At 43.4% G+C, this 24,727-nt stretch overlaps 2 protein-coding genes across 3 annotated transcripts in view; one reads left to right on the top strand and one right to left on the bottom strand.

The window, feature by feature from the left end:
- LOC139381074 (CDC42 effector protein (Rho GTPase binding) 1a) overlaps positions 1-7,241 on the top strand; it is a 20,407-nt gene extending 13,166 nt beyond the window's left edge. The window contains exon 3 of the mRNA XM_071124301.1: positions 5,482-7,241. Within this exon, the coding sequence (XP_070980402.1) occupies positions 5,482-6,224 (743 nt within the window). The 3' untranslated portion in view covers positions 6,225-7,241. The remainder of the gene's footprint in view (positions 1-5,481) is intronic.
- Positions 7,231-24,727, bottom strand: LOC139381073 (SH3 domain-binding protein 1-like). Of its 2 annotated transcripts, XM_071124299.1 has the most exons (18): positions 24,451-24,727; positions 14,768-14,810; positions 14,396-14,500; positions 14,226-14,302; positions 14,023-14,134; positions 13,509-13,585; positions 13,135-13,222; positions 12,953-13,021; positions 12,754-12,844; positions 11,148-11,284; positions 10,906-11,014; positions 10,702-10,783; positions 10,505-10,585; positions 10,034-10,147; positions 9,734-9,831; positions 9,340-9,502; positions 8,864-9,219; positions 7,231-8,407 (listed from the first exon to the last, which is right to left on the bottom strand). In XM_071124299.1, the coding sequence occupies exons 1-18, from the start codon at positions 24,495-24,497 to the stop codon at positions 8,151-8,153; spliced, it is 2,106 nt and encodes a 701-aa protein (XP_070980400.1). In that variant the 5' UTR covers positions 24,498-24,727; the 3' UTR covers positions 7,231-8,150. The 2 variants fall into 2 exon arrangements, with proteins under 2 accessions (XP_070980400.1, XP_070980401.1); XM_071124300.1 differs by lacking the exons at positions 14,768-14,810; positions 24,451-24,727 and adding an exon at positions 14,678-14,687.

The following is a 24,727-nucleotide window of genomic DNA, read 5'->3' as shown; positions in this document are numbered from 1 at the left end:
ATAGTCCACTTTACTTCCCAGGAGAGACTGAGCATAGTCCACTTTACTTCCCAGGACAGACTGAGCATAGTCCACTTTACTTCCCAGGACAGACTAGCATAGTCCACTTTACTTTCCAGGAGAGACTGAGCATAGTCCACTTTACTTCCCAGGAGAGACTGAGCATAGTCCACTTTACTTCCCAGGAGAGACTGAGCATAGTCCACTTTACTTCCCAGGACAGACTGAGCATAGTCCACTTTACTTCCCAGGACAGACTAGCATAGTCCACTTTACTTTCCAGGAGAGACTGAGCATAGTCCACTTTACTTCCCAGGAGAGACTGAGCATAGTCCACTTTACTTCCCAGGAGAGACTGAGCATAGTCCACTGTACTTCCCCAGACAGACTAGCATAGTCCACTTTACTTTCCAGGAGAGACTAGCATAGTCCACTTTACTTCCCAGGACAGACTAGCATAGTCCCCTTTACTTCCCAGCAGAGACTGAGCATAGTCCACTTTACTTCCTAGGACAGACTAGCACAGTCCACTTTACTTCCCAAGACAGACTGAGCATAGTCCACTTTACTTCCCCGGAAAGACTAGCATAGTCCACTTTACTTCCCAAGACAGACTGAGCATAGTCCACTTTACTTCCCAGGACAGACTGAGCATAGTCCACTTTACTTCCTAGGACAGACTAGCACAGTCCACTTTACTTCCCAGGACAGACTAGCATAGTCCACTTTACTTCCCAGGAGAGACTAGCATAGTCCACTTTACTTCCCAGGACAGACTAGCATAGTCCACTTTACTTCCCAGGACAGACTAGCATAGTCCACTTTACTTCCCAGGACAGACTAGCATAGTCCACTTTACTTCCCAGGACAGACTAGCATAGTCCACTTTACTTCCCAGGACAGACTGAGCATAGTCCACTTTACTTCCCAGGACAGACTAGCATAGTCCACTTTACTTCCCAGGACAGACTGAGCATAGTCCACTTTACTTCCCAGGACAGACTAGCATAGTCCACTTTACTTCCCAGGACAGACTAGCATAGTCCACTTTACTTCCCAGGACAGACTGAGCATAGTCCACTTTACTTCCCCGGAAAGACTAGCATAGTCCACTTTACTTCCCAATACAGACTGAGCATAGTCCACTTTACTTCCCAGGACAGACTAGCATAGTCCACTTTACTTCCCAGGACAGACTGAGCATAGTCCACTTTACTTCCCAGGACAGACTAGCATAGTCCACTTTACTTCCCAGGACAGACTGAGCATAGTCCACTTTACTTCCCAGGACAGACTAGCATAGTCCACTTTACTTCCCAGGACAGACTAGCATAGTCCACTTTACTTCCCAGCAGAGACTGAGCATAGTCCACTTTACTTCCGCGGAAAGACTAGCATAGTCCACTTTACTTCCCAGGACAGACTAGAAAAGTCCACTTTACTTCCCAGGACAGACTGAGCATAGTCCACTTTACTTCCTAGGACAGACTAGCACAGTCCACTTTACTTCCCAGGACAGACTAACATAGTCCACTTTACTTCCCAGGAGAGACTAGCATAGTCCACTTTACTTCCCAGGACAGACTGAGCATAGTCCACTTTACTTCCCAGGACAGACTAGCATAGTCCACTTTACTTCCCAGGACAGACTGAGCATAGTCCACTTTACTTCCCAGGACAGACTAGCATAGTCCACTTTACTTCCCAGGACAGACTAGCATAGTCCACTTTACTTCCCAGGACAGACTAGCATAGTCCACTTTACTTCCAAGGACAGACTGAGCATAGTCCACTTTACTTCCCAGGACAGACTGAGCATAGTCCACTTTACTTCCCCGGACAGACTGAGCATAGTCCACTTTACTTCCCAGGAGAGACTAGCATAGTCCACTTTACTTCCCAGGACAGACTAGCATAGTCCACTTTACTTCCCAGGACAGACTAGCATAGTCAACTTTACTTCCCAGGACAGACTGAGCATAGTCCACTTTACTTCCCAGGAGAGACTGAGCATAGTCCACTTTACATCCCAGGACAGACTAGCATAGTCCACTTTACTTCCCAGGACAGACTAGCATAGTCCACTTTACTTCCCAGGACAGACTAGCATAGTCCACTTTACTTCCCAGGACAGACTAGCATAGTCCACTTTACTTCCCAGGACAGACTAGCATAGTCCACTTTACTTCCCAGGACAGACTGAGCATAGTCCACTTTACTTCCCCGGACAGACTGAGCATAGTCCACTTTACTTCCCAGGACAGACTGAGCATAGTCCACTTTACTTCCCAGGACAGACTGAGCATAGTCCACTTTACTTCCCAGGACAGACTGAGCATAGTCCACTTTACTTCCCATGACAGACTGAGCATAGTCCACTTTACTTCCCAGGACAGACTGAGCATAGTCCACTTTACTTCCCAGGACAGACTAGCATAGTCCACTTTACTTCCCCGGACAGACTGAGCATAGTCCACTTTACTTCCCAGGACAGACTAGAATAGTCCACTTTACTTCCCAGGACAGACTAGCATAGTCCACTTTACTTCCCAGGACAGACTGAGCATAGTCCACTTTACTTCCCAGGACAGACTGAGCATAGTCCACTTTACTTCCCATGACAGACTGAGCATAGTCCACTTTACTTCCCAGGACAGACTGAGCATAGTCCACTTTACTTCCCAGGACAGACTGAGCATAGTCCACTTTACTTCCCAGCAGAGACTGAGCATAGTCCACTTTACTTCCCCGGACAGACTAGCATAGTCCACTTTACTTCCCAGGACAGACTAGCATAGTCCACTTTACTTCCCAGGACAGACTGAGCATAGTCCACTTTACTTCTCAGGACAGACTAGCATAGTCCACTTTACTTCCCAGGACAGACTGAGCATAGTCCACTTTACTTCCCCGGAAAGACTAGCATAGTCCACTTTACTTCCCAGGACAGACTGAGCATAGTCAACTTTACTTCCCAGGACAGACTAGCATAGTCCACTTTACTTCCCAGGACAGACTAGCATAGTCCTCTTTACTTCCCAGGACAGACTAGCATAGTCCACTTTACTTCCCCGGAAAGACTAGCATAGTCCACTTTACTTCCCAGGACAGACTAGCATAGTCCACTTTACTTCCCAGGACAGACTAGCATAGTCCACTTTACTTCCCAGGACAGACTAGCATAGTCCACTTTACTTCCCAGGACAGACTAGCATAGTCCACTTTACTTCCCAGGACAGACTGAGCATAGTCCACTTTACTTCCCAGGACAGACTGAGCATAGTCCACTTTACTTCCCAGGACAGACTAGCATAGTCCACTTTACTTCCCAGGACAGACTGAGCATAGTCCACTTTACTTCCCCGGACAGACTGAGCATAGTCCACTTTACTTCCCAGGACAGACTAGCATAGTCCACTTTACTTCCCAGCAGAGACTGAGCATAGTCCACTTTACTTCCCAGGACAGACTAGCATAGTCCACTTTACTTCCCAGCAGAGACTGAGCATAGTCCACTTTACTTCCCAGGACAGACTAGCATAGTCCACTTTACTTCCCAGGACAGACTAGCATAGTCAACTTTACTTCCCAGGACAGACTAGCATAGTCCACTTTACTTCCCAGGACAGACTAGCATAGTCCTCTTTACTTCCCAGGACAGACTAGCATAGTCCACTTTACTTCCCCGGAAAGACTAGCATAGTCCACTTTACTTCCCAGGACAGACTAGCATAGTCCACTTTACTTCCCAGGACAGACTAGCATAGTCCACTTTACTTCCCAGGACAGACTAGCATAGTCCACTTTACTTCCCAGGACAGACTAGCATAGTCCACTTTACTTCCCAGGACAGACTGAGCATAGTCCACTTTACTTCCCAGGACAGACTGAGCATAGTCCACTTTACTTCCCAGGACAGACTAGCATAGTCCACTTTACTTCCCAGGACAGACTGAGCATAGTCCACTTTACTTCCCCGGACAGACTGAGCATAGTCCACTTTACTTCCCAGGACAGACTAGCATAGTCCACTTTACTTCCCAGCAGAGACTGAGCATAGTCCACTTTACTTCCCAGGACAGACTAGCATAGTCCACTTTACTTCCCAGCAGAGACTGAGCATAGTCCACTTTACTTCCCAGGACAGACTAGCATAGTCCACTTTACTTCCCAGGACAGACTAGCATAGTCCACTTTACTTCCCAGGACAGACTGAGCATAGTCCACTTTACTTCCCAGGACAGACTAGCATAGTCCACTTTACTTCCCCGGACAGACTGAGCATAGTCCACTTTACTTCCCAGGACAGACTAGCATAGTCCACTTTACTTCCCAGGACAGACTAGCATAGTCCACTTTACTTCCCAGGACAGACTGAGCATAGTCCACTTTACTTCCCAGGACAGACTGAGCATAGTCCACTTTACTTCCCATGACAGACTGAGCATAGTCCACTTTACTTCCCAGGACAGACTGAGCATAGTCCACTTTACTTCCCAGGACAGACTAGCATAGTCCACTTTACTTCCCAGCAGAGACTGAGCATAGTCCACTTTACTTCCCCGGACAGACTAGCATAGTCCACTTTACTTCCCAGGACAGACTAGCATAGTCCACTTTACTTCCCAGGACAGACTGAGCATAGTCCACTTTACTTCTCAGGACAGACTAGCATAGTCCACTTTACTTCCCAGGACAGACTAGCATAGTCCACTTTACTTCCCAGGACAGACTAGCATAGTCCACTTTACTTCCCAGGACAGACTAGCATAGTCCACTTTACTTCCCATGACAGACTGAGCATAGTCCACTTTACTTCCCAGGACAGACTGAGCATAGTCCACTTTACTTCCCAGGACAGACTAGCATAGTCCACTTTACTTCCCAGGACAGACTAGCATAGTCCACTTTACTTCCCAGGACAGACTAGCATAGTCCACTTTACTTCCCAGGACAGACTGAGCATAGTCCTCTTTACTTCCCAGGACAGACTAGCATAGTCCACTTTACTTCCCAGGACAGACTGAGCATAGTCCACTTTACTTCCCAGGAGAGACTGAGCATAGTCCACTTTACTTCCCAGGACAGACTAGCATAGTCCACTTTACTTCCCAGGACAGACTGAGCATTGTCCACTTTACTTCCCAGGACAGACTAGCATAGTCCACTTTACTTCCCAGGACAGACTAGCATAGTCCACTTTACTTCCCCGGACAGACTAGCATAGTCCACTTTACATCCCAGGACAGACTAGCATAGTCCACTTTACTTCCCAGGACAGACTAGCATAGTCCACTTTACTTCCCAGGACAGACTAGCATAGCTTCTTTGAGATGATTCATGAAGGTAGAACTAGGGTGCCAACTGGAATTTGATTTATTCATCCTGTAAAATAGATTTTTAGATTTTTAAGTTTCTTGTCAATAATCTTTCACAAACCAAAATGTTAGGACTAAACTCCTTGTCTCTCCTCCCCCTCAGGTTTGGAGTCAGGTTTCGCCACTCTGCCCCGCCTCTCCCGTTCAGCAGAGTGTCAGTCGCAACAGGGAGGATCTACTTCCTGTACCCCCAATGCCCACGGCTGCTCGCTCACCGATGTCTCCGCCCTCCTGAAGTCCTCCGCATACCCCACCCTGCCTTCTGACCCCGGTCACATGACCCAGTATGAGTCCCTGACCTCAATGGCCTCATTCACCTTTGACCTGGGGCCCTCCCTCATGAGCGAGGTGTTCGGTTTGATTGACAGCCCTAACGGCCACCTAGAGCCCAGCCATGCCTGGGTGGCAGATGAGCCAAGCTGCTCTGCATTTGGGTTTGTGACCAATGAAGGCTCGGAGATGGACTCGGAGATGGATGCCACCACTGCCTCATTGGTGGATTCTCTGCTTCGAGAAGACTGTAGCAGCAGGAAGAGTCCATATGGGATGGAGTGGGAAGAGGAGGAAGAGGAGGCTAGGAGAATGGAGATGAATGGAGGTGGGCAGCATCTTAAAGGGGCGGTGCCTGATTTAGTGATGGGCTCCCCGTCTAGACAGAGGCCTGCTATGGAGAGTGAGAGGTTCCAGGGTGCCACTGATGTGCTGGGGGTGCTCTACGGAGTTGGAGGGACCCTGAAGGGGCAGCAGAGGATGGATCTGGAGGGAGAGGTGACCATGGGCCAGACCATGAAGAAAACACCTTACATCTGCATTACCCCTGATGAGGAGGAGGAAATCAAAGTCTGAACAGAACCGACAGACTAAATGGACAACAATTATTTTAACCAGAAGTACCTACTACAGATTTGGGATTATTGCTTAATTCCTTGTAAATACTTTTGTCTTAAGAAAAACTTATTTTTTCCATCAATGAGGCTAGCTTATTGACCTGAGTCACCCTTGAACCCTTCTTCATCATATTCTAATATTCATTGGAGAAATTGAATTGTATACGTCGTCAGAAGACTCACTTGAAGACTTTGCTATTATTTGTTGAAAGATTATGGAGGCTGACAGTTCCCCAAGCAAACATACTGTATTGAAGGAGCTTGAACAGGCTAATAATAGCTTTTAAAAGAGGTCACTGGAACCAGTGGCGAACAAAGAGATGGGATAGAAAGTGTCAGAGTGTACCAGAGAAAGTGGTCGTTGGACACAGAGGAGTTACCATGGAAACACTAAAGATGTTGCTCAACAGTGTGTAAGTCTGTTAACAGCTGGTTATATATAGTCAGTTTGGACTTCCTGAGCAAAATGCTCAATGTGTGACTTCATAGAACTATTCAAGGCAACAGGCAGGACACAAAGATGAAGCAGTAGCCATTTGTAGCCATTCAAACACTACACCAAGAGAGAGATCTCAAGTCTTAGAACATGACGTTAACTACAGGAAAACAATCATATTTTGGCTGGTGCTTACACTTTTTATTGGTCTATAGATACCGTATGAAGCACAAACCCTGAGAAATTTACTCAGAAGTTAAATAGAATAAGGTAATTTTGTACAATGTTGTAGTATAAGTATAATGTTTGGACAGTAAGTTTGTTAATTCACATATTAACATCATACTCCATTTCGAAATGTTTCTCAAATTCATTATGGGTCTAACTCATATTGCTTTTTGAATTGTCTACTATTCTGTCAACTAATGGTTGAATCCTCTTTTTAAAGCAGTGTCTTCTATCCATATAACTGTGCTGCTGTTGACACCAATGAGATTTCTATAATGATAATAATAAATGCAATAAAATGTTTTTAATTAGCATGAATACTTTATTTACATGTCTGAAAACATACTGTACTACAAAACAGCTCTAAATAAACCACAACACATTATGCATATACAGAGGCTTCAAAGAGTACTCACATCCCTTGTATTCGAGACTCGACAATCTCACCCATCTACACACAATACACCATAAGGACAAAGTGAAAATATGATTTTAGAAATGTTTGAAAATGTATTGAGAATTAAATACAGAAATATCGAATTTCCACCCCTGAGTCAATACTTTGTAGAAGCATCTTTGGCATGTCTGCTTTTTTTTAACAAACTGTATCTACCAATAGGTGTCCTTCTTTGTGAGGCAAAGGAAAACCTCCCTTCGTGGTTGAATCTGTGTTTGAAATGCACAGCTCGACTGAGGGACCTTACAGATAAATTAGTCATTCAAAAATCATGTTAAACACTATTATTGCACACAGTCTGAGTCCATTCAACTTCTTATGTGACTTGTTAAGCACATTTCTACTCCTGAACTTATTTAGGCTTCCCATAACAAAGATGAATACTTATTTACTCGAGACATTTCAGCATTTCATTTGTAGTTCATTTGTACAAATTTTGAAAAACATAATTTCACTTTGATATTATGGGGTATTGTGTGTAGGCCAGTGACACAAACATCTAAATGGAATCTATTTTAAATTCAAGCTGTAACTCAACAACATGAAAAAAGTCAAGTGGTGTGAATGATTTCTGAAGAAACTGTATGGTAGCGCTCAAGCTACAAAGCACTTGGAACTGTCTGCAGAAGCCCAATACATCTCTGGCCTTGATACGCAACCCAAACAAGGTGACACCAAATGTCAGGTTACAGTCTACATTTGTACCTAAAGCATAAGAAAACTTCTTTACACACGCTTAGATGACACTCTATATCTCTACCTCATCACTGAGCTATAGAGGTCACCTGTTTGCTCACCAGTACTGGGGGCTTGGGTGGTGGGATTTGAGGGGGCCTAATTGCACCCTTTTTGTTTGGGGCCTTCTTCAGGACCGGAGCTAGGGGCTTGGGTGCAGGGTGTGGCTGGGTTTTGGGTGCCTCTGCTGGGGCTGGAGGTGCTGGGGTCCTGGGTCTGGAGTATGTAGCGACCACCTGCTCTTTACCAGGGATGGACCGCTTATGTTGAAAGAAGGAACTCCTCGCTGTGAAAAGAGAGAAAGAGGTAGTTGGGTGTTGAGGATTGATTGAGGATGAGTCTTATTGTGACTATATATGTGCATTATTATATTAGAGTATTTGTCTTTACATCGACTTGAAACTCAACCTGTTGGTTGTGGTAGTGCAACAGTTATTTATGACAACAGTTTCGTCATTAGAAGCCGTTGGTAATTTTGGCCACTGCTGCAATAGAACGTGGCTTCCTGTGTACTAAAGTGGAGCAGTACTTTGCTACTTATGCTGAGCTGGACTGTGACACAACACATGAGCTCTATGGATGACTTCAGCACTGTCAATAAATAGCGTTAGCTTATGACCACATGAGCTCTATGGATGACTTCAGCGCTGTCAATAAATAGCGTTAGCTAGCTACCACATGAGTTCTGTGTTTTACTATGCACCATTAGCATGTCATGGAATGGCCATGGAGGGTCACCTACGTTTGTATGATGAGGTGATCGTCAGTATAGCTTTGGGGGAGTCCGGTGGGGCCTCTAAGATGGGTTCTAGTGATTCTGATTCAGGGCTCTGCTTCTGGGTCGGACTGCAGACAGACACTGGTGGTGGGGAAGGAACCAGGGTTGGGCAAGGAGACAGTTTGGGGCTGGGTAGTGGGGATGTGTTGTGAACCATTGTTGGGCTTGAGATGGGGAACGTGCTCTGGGTCTGGACTGAGGTACGGGTAAGTGGGGTTGAGCTAGGTGGGTCTGAGGCAGAGTTCCCCCAGGTGGTGGTTCTATGAACAATGGAGCCTGACTTGAAGATGAATAGACCTCCACTGTTCTGTGATCCTGAGCTGAGGAGGAGATGGTTGGTGTTAGATAACACACTGTTATAATTAAAAAGTGAACAAGTAAACTCTGTTCAAATGCCTATTGACAATGTTTCATTCCTGTTCCGTCTGTGTGTGTGGTACCTGATTGTTTTACAGAGAGAAGGATGAGAAGGGGTAGAGGAAGAGCATACGGAAGAGGAGGAGGTAGTTCTGGCAAGGTTCTCTTTCCCAGACTCTGAGGGTTCAGGTTCTAACAAGGTCAAATCTGAGACCCCAGGAAGATCAGGAATCTCAAAGTCCACCTCTGGAAAGGAACACAACATGGGTCATGTTGCATAAAAGATCCATAGGCCTACCTAGCTTAGATCAACACAGTAAGATAAACATGAATGGTCATAAGGCATTCAGGCAGCTCGCTCTGGTATCATAGTGGCGAACTTCTACAAATATCATGCAAACCAACTCATCACTTAAAGGACTCCCAGTACTCCTCCCCGGAACACAAGTAAACAGAACATTGAAGGTGGTACTGTACCTTCTGGAAACAGGCTGCTGGAGTATTTTATGAGAGGCTCAACCACCGCCACGACCTGGACAGAGGAGGCAGACGCCATGTCCAACAACGCTGCCTCCCTGAGAGAGAGAGGAAAATAGAGAAAAATAGACGCCGGTACAGAATTGGAGTCAACTACTAAATAACACAGATCTAATCAGATTAGTAACAACAGAAAGTGACATCAGGAACAACACTTAGACATAGGGCTATTATGACAGACAGATAGCTAGACAGTGTGGTTCAGTTTACTCTCTCTGTCACCATGTCAGTAGTACCCACCCCTCCATGTGAGGCCACAACAGATTGGGACCCAGTACTATGGCAATGTTACTGGGACTCATCCTGTTAACCGCCTGCTGCTCTGACAGACATGACAGGAACTGTACCAGGTACCTAATAGAGGGGAGGGGGGAGAGAGAGAGAGAAACAGAGAGAGCGAGACGGAGACAGAGAGAGAGGGACAGAGAGAGAGAGGCAGATAGGAAGAGATTCACAATCATCACACACCCTGCATCATTCTTGAGTGTTTATAACTTCACACAGGAATCTTTCAAAATCACAAGAGGTTGGTGACACCTTAATTGGGGAGGACGGGCTCATGGTAATCGCTGGAGCCGAATTGAGTAGAATGGTATCAGATACATCAAACACATGGTTTGTTGCAATTCCATTCGCTCCGTTCCATACATTATTATGAGCAATCCTCCCCTCAGCAGCCTCCACTGGTCAAGATCTGAGAGAGCTATGTACCGGAGGTTGTTGTAGTTTTCTGATGGTAACTTCTTCAGCACAATTTTAAACTGCTCAAGTTTGTCTGTCAATTCTTTCTCCCTAAATAATGACAGGGACAGGCAGAGAGACGTTTTATGAGGAGAAATTAGAGAGAAATTATATAAAGACACTATAAATTGTATGCTTCTAAGATGTAGACCAATCAAGGACCTTACCCTGCTGCTTGAAACCAATCATTGTAGAGTTCAAAGGTCATGAGAGGTTCAGGCAGCTCTCTCAGGTAGCTTTTCAAAGCCCCTACATTGAAAAAATAGAAGATGCTGCTTAATGCCTACGTGTTGTTGTACTGTCAAGTAAACACTTTTGAAACGTGAAAACCTTGAATAAGGAGTAGTGTCAACAGGGACATTCTCTCTGACCTGCGACTGCGTGAGGGTCAGTGAACTCGCTGTGGTTCATGACTCCTCCATCCAGACTGCTCTTCAGTCTCTTCACTACCGAGGCTGCTGCCGCCAGACGAAACAGACCCTGAGAGTGAGATGGAGGGAGAGAGATAGAGACCAATTTTATCCAGGAGGGCATTATCGTAGACTGGCTAGTTAATTAATTAAATCCCATTCACATGAATGCCATGTAGTAGATGAATAATTTCAGTCCTCACCTCCTCCCTCATGCCGGTGTGCAGCAGCATGTGAACACACTCCTGGATGGGAACAGCGATCTCCCTGCCGCTATCATACAGGTGAGTCAGCAGGGGCTCCCCGTATACCTTCCCCCTAGAGTTGTTCTTCTGGGAGTCTGTGGTAACACATACTGGTGACACACTGGACAAATACTACTGTAGGCAGGTGGGAGCAACACATTGGATAGGGTGAGTTACCTATGTACAGTAAGTAAGCCTGGGTATTGTAACTGCAAACAAACATACTGTACACATACTCACACACACTCACACACACACTCACACACACATACTCACACACACATACACATACTCACACACACACACACACACACACACACACACACACACACACACACACACACACACACACACACACACACACACACACACACACACACACACACACACACACACATACAAACCTACTCATTCAAGGGTTTTTCTTTATTTTTTACTATTTTCTACATTGTAGAATAATAGTAAAGACATCAAAACTATGAAATAACACACATGGAATCATGTAGTAAACAAAAAAGTGTTAAACAAAGATTCTTCAAAGTAGCCACCCTTTGCCTTGATGACAGCTTTGCATACTCTTGGCATTCTCTCAACCAACTTCATGAAGAATGCTTTTCCAACAGTCTTGAAGGAGTTCCCACATATGCTGAACACTTGTGGCGGCTTTTCCTTCACTCTGCGGTCCAACCCATCCCAAACCATCTCAATTGGGTTGAGGTCGGGTGATTGTGGAGGCCAGGTCATCTGATGCAGCACTCTCCTTCTTGGTCAAATAGCCCTTACACAGCCTGGAGGTGTGTTTTGGGCCATTGTCCTGTTGAAAAACAAATTATTGTCCCACTAAGCACAAACCAGATGGGATGGTGTATCACTGCAGAATGCTGTGGTAGCCATGCTGGTTAAGTGTGCCTTGAATTCTAAATAAATCACGGACAGTGTCACCAGCAAAGCACCCCCACGTCATCACACCTCCCCCCCATGCTTCATGGATGGTGGGAACCACACATGCAGAGATAATCCGTTCACCTACTCTGCGTCTCACAAAGACACCAAAAATATCACATTTGGACTCATCAGACCAAAGGACAGATTTCCACCGGTCTAATGTCCATTGCTCGTGTTTCTTGGCCCAAGCAAGTCTCTTCTTCTTATTGGTGTCCTTTAGCAGTGGTTTCTTTGCAGACATTCCACCATGAAGGCCTGATTCACACAGTGTCTTCTGAACAGTTTATTTTGAGATGTGTCTGTTACTTGAACTCTGTGAAGCATTTATTTTGTGGAAAACCCTAGAATGAGTAGTTGTCTCCAAACTTTTCACTGGTACTGTACATACATACATACATACATACACACACACACACACACACACACACACACACACACACACACACACACACACACACACACACACACACACACACACACACACACACACACACACACACACACACACACACACACACACACACACACACACACACACACACACACACACCCATACATACATACATACATACATACATACATACATACATACATACATACATACACATACACTATTCACCTGTTTGATTGTGGCTTTCTTTTAGCTCAGTGATGTTTCGTTCCAGGAAGTCATGGGAATTCTTATGATGTTCTGCTTGTAGTTCCAGCAGCTGAGAGGGCACAAACCAGGCACTTATCAAATTGAATTCCTAATAGCACATGATAATTAACAAAAGTAAAACACTTGAAAGAGAGGACAATTAGCGGGCCACACTCACACGAATGAAGTAGTTGGCATAGGCCTCTTCTTTAGTGGCAAAGTGATAGAGATCTGCAGAGTACTGATCCTGTAGAGAATGAATAGCCATATCAACAGTATGTATGTAAGAGGCTAAAACTACCACAGGAAACAACAAAGTGTCTTAAACAGTAACACGTAATAGGAGTGACCATCCAACACCTTGATACTCTCCAGTTTCCTCCAGGCCTCCTCCACCTCTTCTTTCAACCCGTCCTGCTTTGCCTGAGGGCCTGTACTGGCCTGGGACCTGAAGGGGCAAAGTCATTCATGATCAGAAGCCAGAAAACAAACGAGAGGACACAATGGAGATACTGATCAAAGGTAGTTATTATAGATGTATAAAGGAACTATACACTGGTGGGAGGAGCTATCGGAGGATAGGCTCAATGTAATGGTTGGAATGGAATAAATGGAACTGTGTCAACCACTACCTCCACTGGTCTGGAACATATAGGGTCTGTCACCTATCTGGTGTATGTGACAATAAAACATCTTAAAGTGCTAAATACAATCACACAGAATGTGTGACCCACTTGTTGAGTGCATTGTGCCAGTCCATTGTGAGTTTTGCAAACTGCTTCTTGTTTTTGAGAATCTCTGGAAGGTCTTCCTACAGATGGAAACAGAGTTAGTATTTATATGCTGAACAACTAATCAAAAGGCTACCCAGACTATTTGCATTTTTTTGCGGTACTGCTACTCGCTGTTCATTATCTATACTGTACATAGTCACTTTACCCCTACCTACATGTACAAATTACCTCAACTCAGTACCGGTACCCTCTGTATATAGCCTGGTTATTGTTATTTTATTGTTGCTCTTTTATTTTTTAACTTTATTTAGTAAGTATTTTTCTTAAAAACTACATTGTTGGTTAAGAGCTTGTAAGTAAGCATTTCACGGTAAGGTGAAGGTAAGGTAACACCTGTTGTATTCGGCGCACGTGACAAATAACATTTGATTTGATTTGATGTGATACTACATAATCACAAACTTTCATTTTCATCCAAAAGTGTCTGAACGCCTCTTGCTCCTGCAGCCCTTACCTCACTGAGCTTATTGAGAGGCTCCAAAACCTCCTTCTCCAGCTTCAGCTCAAATTCAGCCAGTGTTTTGGCCAGATGGTTCTCCATGAAGCAACACATCTCCAACACTTTCCTATCAGAGAGGAAATAGGCTGATTGATTAATTGACTAATGTTTGACTGATCATTTGGATGATGAATAAATGGTTTGGCTACATAAAGTACCTGATAGAAGAGTCTGCATCAAAGTCTTTAAAGCTCTCAGCCATGCTAACAGAGAGCAACATGAGAGGGAGTTTTTTCTGGAGAGAGACATAGTTTTGTATTGATAATCATAACAGATGTCAAGTCAAGTCAAAGGGAAGGGATGAAAGGTGAAAAAGAGGAGATGTTACCATTCGTCTCTCTGTGTCCAGCCCTAGTTGACTCTGCAGACAGCCAAGCAGCTTCTTGTGAATAACCTGCGCTGCCTTCTTGGCTGGCTCCACCCGCTGCTCCACCTAAGACCAATGAAAATGACAGATAGAGAGTGTGCCTTATGTTCACAGTGTGAGCTAGGTCCCAAATGTATTCACCCTTCACGTAGTGAACTGATCCTCCTCTATCCTCCTTTATAATCAGCTTCAACACATCATAACCAGATCCTCTATCCCCCTTTATAATCAGCCCCAACTCACCATAACCAGATCCTCTATCTCCCTTTATAATCAGCATCAACTCACCATAACGAGATCCTCTATCCCCCTTTATAATCAGATTTAACTCACCATAACCAGATCCTCTGTGAGAAGGTCAGTGGCATCCTGTGATCTGTTGATAAGAATTAAAAAAGGCTTTCAGGCCGTTTTTGTTTTGCAGTGTGTTGCAGTATGTGCATTTATTATGGATCCCCATTAGTTCAGCAGCCACTCTTCTTGGGGTCCAGCAAAGTGCAGCTCTATGGGAGATTAGTACACATGTAGCTCTTCCACTGTCAGTCAGATGAGATCAACATCCTAAAGTTAGAGTGGAGGCTACTGCTGTGGGCTGCTGTGGTTTAGATAGGAAGCAGGCCAGATAGAGAGAGGGGGGGGGGGTGGAGGGGAAGTTGGCTGATGAGGGCTACAGCTCAAGCCAGGGCCCTCACCCTCACCCTACTGTACCAGCAACTGAATTTTGCCTGGAGTGCCCCTGAAGTACCCCCTCATGTGCATTTTACCAGTAGGCTTATGGTCTCATGAGTCTTCTCAAGTAACCCCTGTGGATAGGTCAAGTACCCCCAGGGGTCCTAGTACCCATGGTTGAGAACCACTGCCCTAACCCACTGTTTTAGGTTACTTACAGGTGAAGATGGAGAGACAGAGAGTGAGTGAGAGAGACAGGCAAAGAGAGAGAGAGAGATTCATTTGTATTGTTTATTTAATTTATTCTACTTCACTTGCTTTGGCAATGTTAACATATGTTTCCCATGCCAATGAAGCCCTTGAATTGAATTGAGAGAGAAAGACAGAGAGAGAGAGAGAGAGAGAGAGAGAGAGAGAGAGAGAGAGGGAGAGAGAAGGAGAGAGAGAGAAGGAGAGAGAGAGAGAGGAGAGAGAGAGGAGAGAGAGAGAAGGAGAGAGAGAAGAGATACAAATATTAGAATCAACTATTAAAGACTAACCCAAAAAGTGTTAGACCAACCCCAAAAAATGCCTGTGGTGTTGATGGGATACTCAATGAAAGGATAAAATATACAGACAACAAATGTCAACAAACATGTTAACATCATCCTTAGCTCTGGCATCTTCCCCAATATTTGGAACCAAGGACTGATCACCCCAATCCACAAAAAAAGAGACAAATTTTACCCCAATAACTACTGTGGGATATGCGTTAACAGCAACCTTGGGAAAATACTCTGCATTATCATTAACAGCAGACTCGTACATTTCCTCAGTGAAAACAATGTACTGAGCAAATGTCAAATTGGCTTTTTACCAAATTACTGTACGACAGACCACGTATTCACCCTACACACCCTAATTGACAAACAAAAAAACAAAACAAAGGCAAAGCCTTCTCATGCTTTGTTGATTTTTAAAAAAGCCTTTGGCTCCATTTGGCATGAGAGTCTGCTATACAAATTGATGGAAAGTGGTGTTGGGGAAAAAACACAAAACATTATAAAATCCATGTACACAAACAACAAGTGTGCGGTTAAAATTGGCAAAAAACACTAATTTCTTTCCACAGGGCCGGGGGGTGAGACAGGGATGCAGCTTAAGCCCCACCCTCTTAAATCTATATATCAACGAATTGGCGAGGGCACTAGAACAGTCTGCAGCACCCGGCCTCACCCTACTAGAATCTGATCTCAAATGTCTGCTGTTTGCTGATGATCTGGTGCTTCTGTCACCAAGCCGTATTCATTGATCTGGCCAAGGCTTTCGACTCTGTCAATCACCACATCCTCATTGGCAGACTCGACAGCCTTGGTTTCTCAAATGATTGCCTCGACTGGTTCACCAACTACTTCTCTGATAGAGTTCAGTGTGTCAAATCGGAGGGTCTGCTGTCCGGACCTCTGGCAGTCTCTATGGGGGGGGCACAGGGTTCAATTATTGGACCGACTCTCTTCTCTGTATACATCAATGATGTCGCTCTTGCTGCTGGTGAGTCTCTGATCCACCTCTACGCAGACGACACCATTCTGTATACTTCTGGCCCTTCTTTGGACACTGTGTTAACAACCCTCCAGGCAAGCTTCAATGACATACAACTCTCCTTCCATGGCCTCCAATTGCTCTTAAATACAAGTAAAACTAAATGCATGCTCTTCAACCAATCGCTACCTGCACCTGCCCGCCTGTCCAACATCACTACTCTGGACGGCTCTGACTTAGAATACGTGGACAACTACAAATACTTAGGTGTCTGGTTAGACTGTAAACTCTCCTTCCAGACCCATATCAAATATCTCCAATCCAAAGTTAAATCTAGAATTGGCTTCCTATTTCGCAACAAAGCATCCTTCACTCATGCTGCCAAACATACCCTTGTAAAACTGACCATCCTACCAATCCTCGACTTCGGCGATGTCATTTACAAAATAGCCTCCAATACCCTACTCAACCAATTGGATGCAGTCTATCACAGTGCAATCCATTTTGTCACCAAAGCCCCATATACTACCCACCATTGCGACCTGTACGCTCTCGTTGGCTGGCCCTCGCTTCATACTCATCGCCAAACCCACTGGCTCCATGCCATCTACAAGACCCTGCTAGGTAAAGTCCCCCCTTATCTCAGCTCGTTGGTCACCATAGCATCTCCCACCAGTAGCACACGCTCCTGCAGGTATATCTCTCTAGTCACCCCCAAAACTAATTATTTCTTTGGCCGCCTCTCCTTCCAGTTCTCTGCTGCCAATGACTGGAACGAACTACAAAAATCTCTGAAACTGGAAACACTTATCTCCCTCACTAGCTTTAAGCACCAACTGTCAGAGCAGCTCACAGATTACTGCACCTGTACATAGCCCACCTATAATTTAGCCCAAACAACTACCTCTTTCCCTACTGTATTTTATTTATTTATTTGGCTCCCCATTATTTTTATTTCTACTTTGCACATTCTTCCACTGCAAATCTACCATTCCAGTGTTTAACTTGCTATATTGTATTTACATTGCCACCATGGCCTTTTTTTTTGCCTTTACCTCTCTTATCTCACCTCATTTGCTCACATCGTATATAGACTTGTTTATACTGTATTGACTGTATGTTTGTTTTACTCCATGTGTAACTCTGTGTCGTTGTATGTTTCGAACTGCTTTGCTTTATCTTGGCCAGGTCGCAATTGTAAATGAGAACTTGTTCTCAACTTGCCTACCTGGTTAAATAAAGATTAAATAAATAAATAAAATAAACCAAGGAAGGTCTACAGCAGCACCTAAACCTTCTGCACAGATTCTGCCAGACCTGGGCCCTGACAGTAAATCTCAGTAAGACAAAAATAATGGTGTTCCAAAAATGGTCCAGTCGCCAGGACCACAAATACAAATTCCATCTAGACCCCATTGCCCTAGAGCAGGTATTCCCAAACTGGGGTACACGTACCAATGCCGTCGGGGGTAAGCCAAATAAAAATGTGATTTAAATTTTATTTATATATATTTTTTTTAATTCTTCACATTTTTAAACAGTACATTTATATTTTCCAACGGGACTATACATTTGGGTGAGGTTTTTTTTCTCACCTGAGTAGCCTTGTTTCACTGCCAAAAATAAAATGAAACCATCTAGTGTTCAGCAAAATAACAACACAATGTCAAATACAGGTAGCCTAGTCAAATAATTAACATCCAATCACATTAAACGTTACTCTGTCGCAGGAAACCTTCCCTCTTGCGCAGACCTTTATAAATGAAACATGACAATTTGAAAAATAAGCCACGGGAGTTTTTTGAGCGAGAATAAAGACGACTTTCGAGTAGTAAGACATATATAAAAGCAACAGATACCATTAATAAGAAGGGGCTAGAACTTTCTTATATGGTGAGCTACCGAATGGCTAGGACAGGCAAGCCCCATACTATTGTGGAGGACTTAATTCTTCCTGCTGCCGCGGATATGGCTGGGACAATGCTGAGGGAAAAGAACAAACAAATATATACAGACAATGCCTTCATCAAACAACACTGTTTTACGACGCATCAGTGACATGACAGGAGATGTTTTGAAACAATTACTGCTTCGCAAACATGCCAGTGAATTCTATGCCTTACAGCTGGATGAGTCAACAGACGTGGCAGGCCTGGCACAGCTCCTGGTATGTGTCTGTTATGTTTATGGGTGGTCAGTTAAGGAAGACATCCTCTTCTGCAAACCACTGAAAACCAGGACAACATGAGAGGTTATTTTTAAAGTACTGGACACCTTTGTGACATCAAATGGACTTTGGTGGTCAAGATGTGTTGGTATCTGCACTGATGGCGCAAAAGCCATAACAGGGAGACATAGTGGAGTGGTAACGCTCATGCAAGCAGTTGCTCCCGACGCCACTTGGGTACACTGCAGCATCCACCGAGAGGTTCTTTCTGCCAAGGGAATGAATGACAGCTTGAAAGACGTTTTGGACATTACAGTGAAAATGGGTAACTTTGTTAAAGCAAGGCCCTTGAACTCTCGTGTATTTTCTGCATTATGCAATGATATGGGCAGCGACCATGTAACGCTTTCACAACATACAGAAGTGCGTTGGTTATCAAGGGGCAAAGTATTGATAGTTTTTTTTAAATTGAGAGACGAGCTTAAAGTTTTCATAACTTGTCTGACCGCTTGCATGATGACGAGTTTCTCACACACCTGGCCTATCTGGGTGATGTTTTTTCTCACCTGAATGATCTGAATCTAGGATTACCGCGAGACTCCGCAACTATATTCAACGTGCGGAACAAAATTGAGGCTATGATTAAGAAGTTAGAGCTCTTCTCTGTCTGCATTAACAAGGACAACACACAGGTCTTTCCATCATTGTATGATTTTTTGTGTGCAAATGAACTCAAGCTTACGGACAATGTCAAATGTGATATAGCGAAGCACCTGAGTGAGTTGGGTGCGCAATTACACAGGTACTTTCCTAAAACGTACAATACAAACAACTGATTTGTTATCCCTTTCATGCCCTGCCTCCAGTCCACTTACCGATATCTGAACAAGAGATCCTCATTGAAATTGCAACAAGCGGTTCTGTGAAAATTTAATTTAATCAGAAGCCACTGCCAGAGTTTCTTGCCTTGGCAAATGGTGCTGTTATGACACTGATGCCCTTTGCAACCACGTACCTATGTGAGAGTGGATTCTCGGCCCTCACTAGCATGAAAACTAAATACAGGCACAGACTGTGTGTGGAAAATGATTTAAGACTGAGACTCTCCAATACAACCCAACATTGCAGAGTTATGTGCATCCTTTTAAGCACACCCTTCTCATTAACCTGTGGTGAGTTATTCACCATTTTTATGAACAAATAAGATGTTATATGTAAGATGGCTACATAAAGAGCAAAATTATTATTTGTGCCCTGGTCCTATAAGAGCTCTTTGTCACTTCCCACGATCCGGATTGTGACAAAAACTCACCCTCATTCTTATGTTTAATAAATGTCCTGTATAGCGTGTGTGTGGCAGGCTTACAATGATGGCAAAAAACAACATTTGAGAGTGCGCTGACCCTGGTGCTAGAGAGGGTACGCAGTTGGAGGTTGAATGTTTGAAGAGGTACGGAACTATAAAAAGTTTGGGAACCACTGCCCTTGAGTAAACTAAAAACTCCACATACCTCGGCCTAAACATCAGCACCACAGGTAACTTCCACAAAGCTGTGAACGAGCTGAGAGACAAGGCAAGAAGGGCCTTCTATGCCATCAAAAGGAACATAAAATTCAACATATCAATTAGGATCTTGCAAAAAAATAATTTAATCAGTTACAGAACCCATTTCCCTTTATGGTTGTGAGGAATGGGGTCCGCTCATCAACAAAGAATTCACAAAATGGGACAAACACCAAATTGAGACTGCATGCAGAATTCCGCAAAAATATTCTCAGTGTACAATGTAAAAGCATGTAGAGTCTCTAAGAAAAAAAAAACACCATTGTAAATACAACCTATATTTATGTTGACTTATTTTCCCTTTCGTACTTTAACTATTTGCACATCATTATAACACTGTATGTAGACAAAATATGACATTTGAAATGTCTTTTTATTTTGGAACTTTTGTGAGTGTAATGTTTACTGTACATTTTTTATTGTTTATTTCACTTTTGTTTATTATCTATTTCACTTGCTTTGGCAATGTAAACATATGTTTCCCATGCCAAAAAAGCCCCTTAAATTGCAACTGAATTGAGAGAGAGAGACAGAGAGAGACCGAGAGAGAGAGAAAGGAGAAAGAGAGTTGATTTGTGTGCGTTATAATGCTTCAATTATACAGTACCAGTAACAAGTTTGGACACACCTACTCATTCAAGGGTTTTCTTTATTTGTACTATTTTCTACATTGTACAATAATAGTGAAGACATCAAAACTATGAAATAACACATATGGAATCATGTTGTAACCAAAATATATATTTTACATTTTAGATTCTTCAAAGTAGCCACCCTTGCCTTGATGACAGCTTTGGAATGCTTTTCCAACAGTCTTGAATTAGTTCCCACATATGCTAAGTACTTTTTGGCTGCTTTTCCTTCACTCTGCGGTCCAATTCATCCCAAACCATCTCAATTGGGTTGAAGTTGGGTGATTGTAGAGGTCAGGTCATCTGATGAAGCATTCCATCACTCTCCTTCATGGTCAAATAGCTCTTACACAGCCTGGAGGTGTGTTTTGGGTCATTGTCCAGTTGAAAAACAAATGATAGTCCCACTAAGCTCAAACCAGATGGGATGGCATATCGCTGCAGAATGCTGTAGTAGCCATGCTGGTTAAGTGTGCCTTGAATTCTAAATCACTGACAGTGTCACTAGCAAAGCTCCCACCACGTCATCATACCTCCTCCCCGCTTCACTGCGGGAACCACATATGCAGAGATCATCCGTTCACCTACTCTGCGTCTCACAAAGACATGACTATTGGAACCAAAAATCTAAAACTTGGACTCATCAGACCAAAGGACAGATTTCCACCGGTCTAATGTCCATTACTCGTGTTTCTTGTCCCAAGCAAGTCTTCTTCTTATTGGTGTCCTTTAGTCGTGGTTTCTTTGCAGCAATTCGACCATGAAGGCCTGATTCACACAGTGTCCTCTGAACAGTTAATGTTGAGATGTGTCTGTTATATTTATTTGGGCTGCAATTTCTGAGGCTGGTAACTCTAATGAACTTATCCTCTGCAGCAGAGGTAACTCTGGGTCTTCTTTTCCTGTGGAGGTCCTCATGAGCGCCAAAAACATCATAGAGCTTGATGATTTTTGTAACTGCACTTGAAGAAACTTTCAAAGTGTGTGCAAAGCTGTCATCAAGGCAAAGTGTAGCTACGTTGAAGAATATAAAATACAGTATAAAGCATATTTATTTGTTTAACACTCTTTTGGTTACTACATGATTCCATATGTGTTACTTCATAGTTTTGATGTCTTCACTATTATTTTACAATTAAAAAAAATTGTAAAAAATAAAGAAAAACCCTTGAATGAGTAGGTGTGTCCAAACTTTTAGCTGGTACTGTATGTCGGGCTTTTATCAGTTTTAGTTTAGAATTTGTATCATGTTAAATATTAGCCACTATCGGGAGCCACCATCAGTAATTCCCACATACATTTATAACTGTCACTTTAGTGTTAGTTTCCTTCCATTTGTAGCCCACATTTTGCATAATTCCATTCCATTCCGTTTACTTTTCTGTCTTCTGTCACGGCCTTGTAAATTGTTCCTGGGGTCACTAGCATTAGTGGATTGTCACACCCTAACCATAGAGAGCCCTTTGATTCTCTATAGTGGTTTAAGTCAGGGTGTGACTAGGGGGGTGTTCTAGAATGTGTATTTCTATGTTGGTGGTTTTGTATGGTTCCCAATTAGAGGCAGCTGGTAATCGCCGCCTCTAATTGGGGATCATATTTAGAAATCCCTAACTCCCTAACGCTTATTTTGAAGTTCGTGACATGATAACATTAGGCTAATGTTGTGCAATAATTTGGGACATGTAGCCTATTTGAATCATTATGGAACTCAGACTACACATAGCAGTTTAAACCCGGAGCCTGGCACATGGTTCACAATGACTGAACAGTTGAGAAGAAGAATATATTTAGTTGGCTTCCTGTCATTGATCCCAAAATTCTGAACCCGTTCTCTCCATGTATTCTAGTGAGTCTATTATAAGTATAAGTATAAGTAAAGGTACACCTTATTTAAAGGGATGGCTTAAGATAAATGTACGGAAAACTCTATTGAATGAAAACTCCATGAGAAAATCTGTTGGCCAGCAAGTGGGAGTGTTTTTTAGCAATTTTATTAAACTAATTCAGCCCACGCAGGGGACCCACGCCTGCAAAGCCCGTTATGCGCCTGCAGAAGGTACATCTGAATACCAAATACTGAGAAGTGCATAGGAAAGGTGTGCATTTCCTAAGTCTGAATTGGGCTCATAGAGAGCAGTGTGATTGATAGCAGTGAAACAGCTGCAGTGTAGCGTTGAACCCCAACCCAGGTCACAGCTAGGTCACATGATTAGCACCAAAACATGTGAATTTGTGTCTTTTGATTGAAATCTATAACAGGAGATATTCCCACCATCTTTGTGAAAGTACCTATGACATCAAGAGCAAGTTCCCTCTTTTGTGTCACTCACTCTCATTTCAACTTTCCTGTTACAACACCAGATGGACACCACATTTTTTCTAGAATATCTGGAGGAGTATTTCTACATTCAAGCATTTTCCAACAGTTTTTTATTTTCTTCAACTAAACAAAAGTTCAAAGTTGTCTGCTTGTGTGTGTGTGTGTCTTGATAGTTACGGTTACAGTCAGTCAGTCAGTGAGATGAGTGTAGGTAGCTGCTCATCTGAAGTGGCTCTCTACTGGTGCAACCTCCCTGTTAGTTAGCAGGGCTTGTCAATATTCTGAAAACATGTTAGTGGAAAAGAGGCCTGCAAACACACAGCTGGTCTGTGGCAACCTGCTGCAGACACCCTCAGCTCTCAGCCAAGATAGCGTGGGTATCAACAACCCAACGTGGGTGTCCAATGACATATTTAAGCTAATCTGCAGTATAATCTACTACATACATGTAGATTTGGCTTTTGTAAATGTCACATTACTAGGTCAAAGGTTAGACAGGGGCACAGTTGACTTTTGAGATACATGGGATATCTTGTGGGCGGGGGTGTGCTTTCAAGTTTACACTTTAACCCATTATGTCACAGGCCACATACAAAGTAAAACATGATTTAAACACACTGCACTTGTCATCTCGCCCATTACACTATCTAAAACAACTGTTCACTGTTATGACTGATCTCTCACTCATCCAGACTAAACATTACAGTTATCCACTATTCTCACCTGTCTGTCTGATTCCTAACATTGTTCTTCTTACTTTCATACTAAGGATGACCAGACAATAACAAACTCAGATTTTCTTCAGACACCAAAGATACCCTGTCCTAAGCAGATCTCAGCTGACTCTTCTTAACAAACTCCTCACTCACCAAAAGTTTGTCTAAAGGTTTTCCCTTCAACACACAGGTGCTCACAGTGAAAATAAGACTAAAACTTAGAACCAGACTGGAGTTTAGATTGTCACAAAACCTGATACATGTAGCATTGGTTACAGAAGTGCATTAACTCATGATTTAATTCCCCATTTTATATTGTTAGCTCTATTTTCTTTAATAACTAGTGGAGTATCCTACTAAACTACTAGTATCAACAGAAATACACCCCCCCCCCCAAAAGTCCAAAATGGCACATGAAAGTACTTACTTCCCCACAGATCCTAACTGCTTTAAGAGGTTTAATGATTTCAGCATTGTCGCACAGGAGTCAAGCCTCCTCTTACAAACTATCCTTCTGTCTTGAACTCCAGCCAGGACTTCAGTCAGGTATCACCTTGTCAGTGACTGCACTATTTCAATTAGCAAGCACCAATGCAAGTGCTTTTCTTCTGTGTGTGTTGTGAGTGTGCGGCTCTGTCATCCAGCAGTATTCGTTCTTGTTTCGGAAATGTGACTGTTCAACCGCCTCTCTGTCACACAGGTCT

This window comes from Oncorhynchus clarkii, chromosome 23 (assembly GCF_045791955.1).
Source record: "Oncorhynchus clarkii lewisi isolate Uvic-CL-2024 chromosome 23, UVic_Ocla_1.0, whole genome shotgun sequence".
Classification (NCBI taxonomy): domain Eukaryota; kingdom Metazoa; phylum Chordata; class Actinopteri; order Salmoniformes; family Salmonidae; genus Oncorhynchus; species Oncorhynchus clarkii.
Note: the sequence above shows the minus strand (reverse complement) of the source record. Positions and strands in the feature narration are given on the sequence as shown.

Excerpts from the sequence above, each read along its gene's own strand:
- LOC139381073 (XM_071124299.1), bottom strand. The coding sequence starts at position 24,497 with ATGCTGAAATCATTAAACCTCTTAAAGCAGTTAGGATCTGTGGGGAA. Across the intron at positions 14,811-24,450 it reads CAGTTAGGATCTGTGGGGAA|ATCACAGGATGCCACTGACC; the intron begins GTAAGTACTTTC and ends TCTTATCAACAG. Across the intron at positions 10,148-10,504 it reads GAAAACTACAACAACCTCCG|GTACCTGGTACAGTTCCTGT; the intron begins GTACATAGCTCT and ends CCCCTCTATTAG.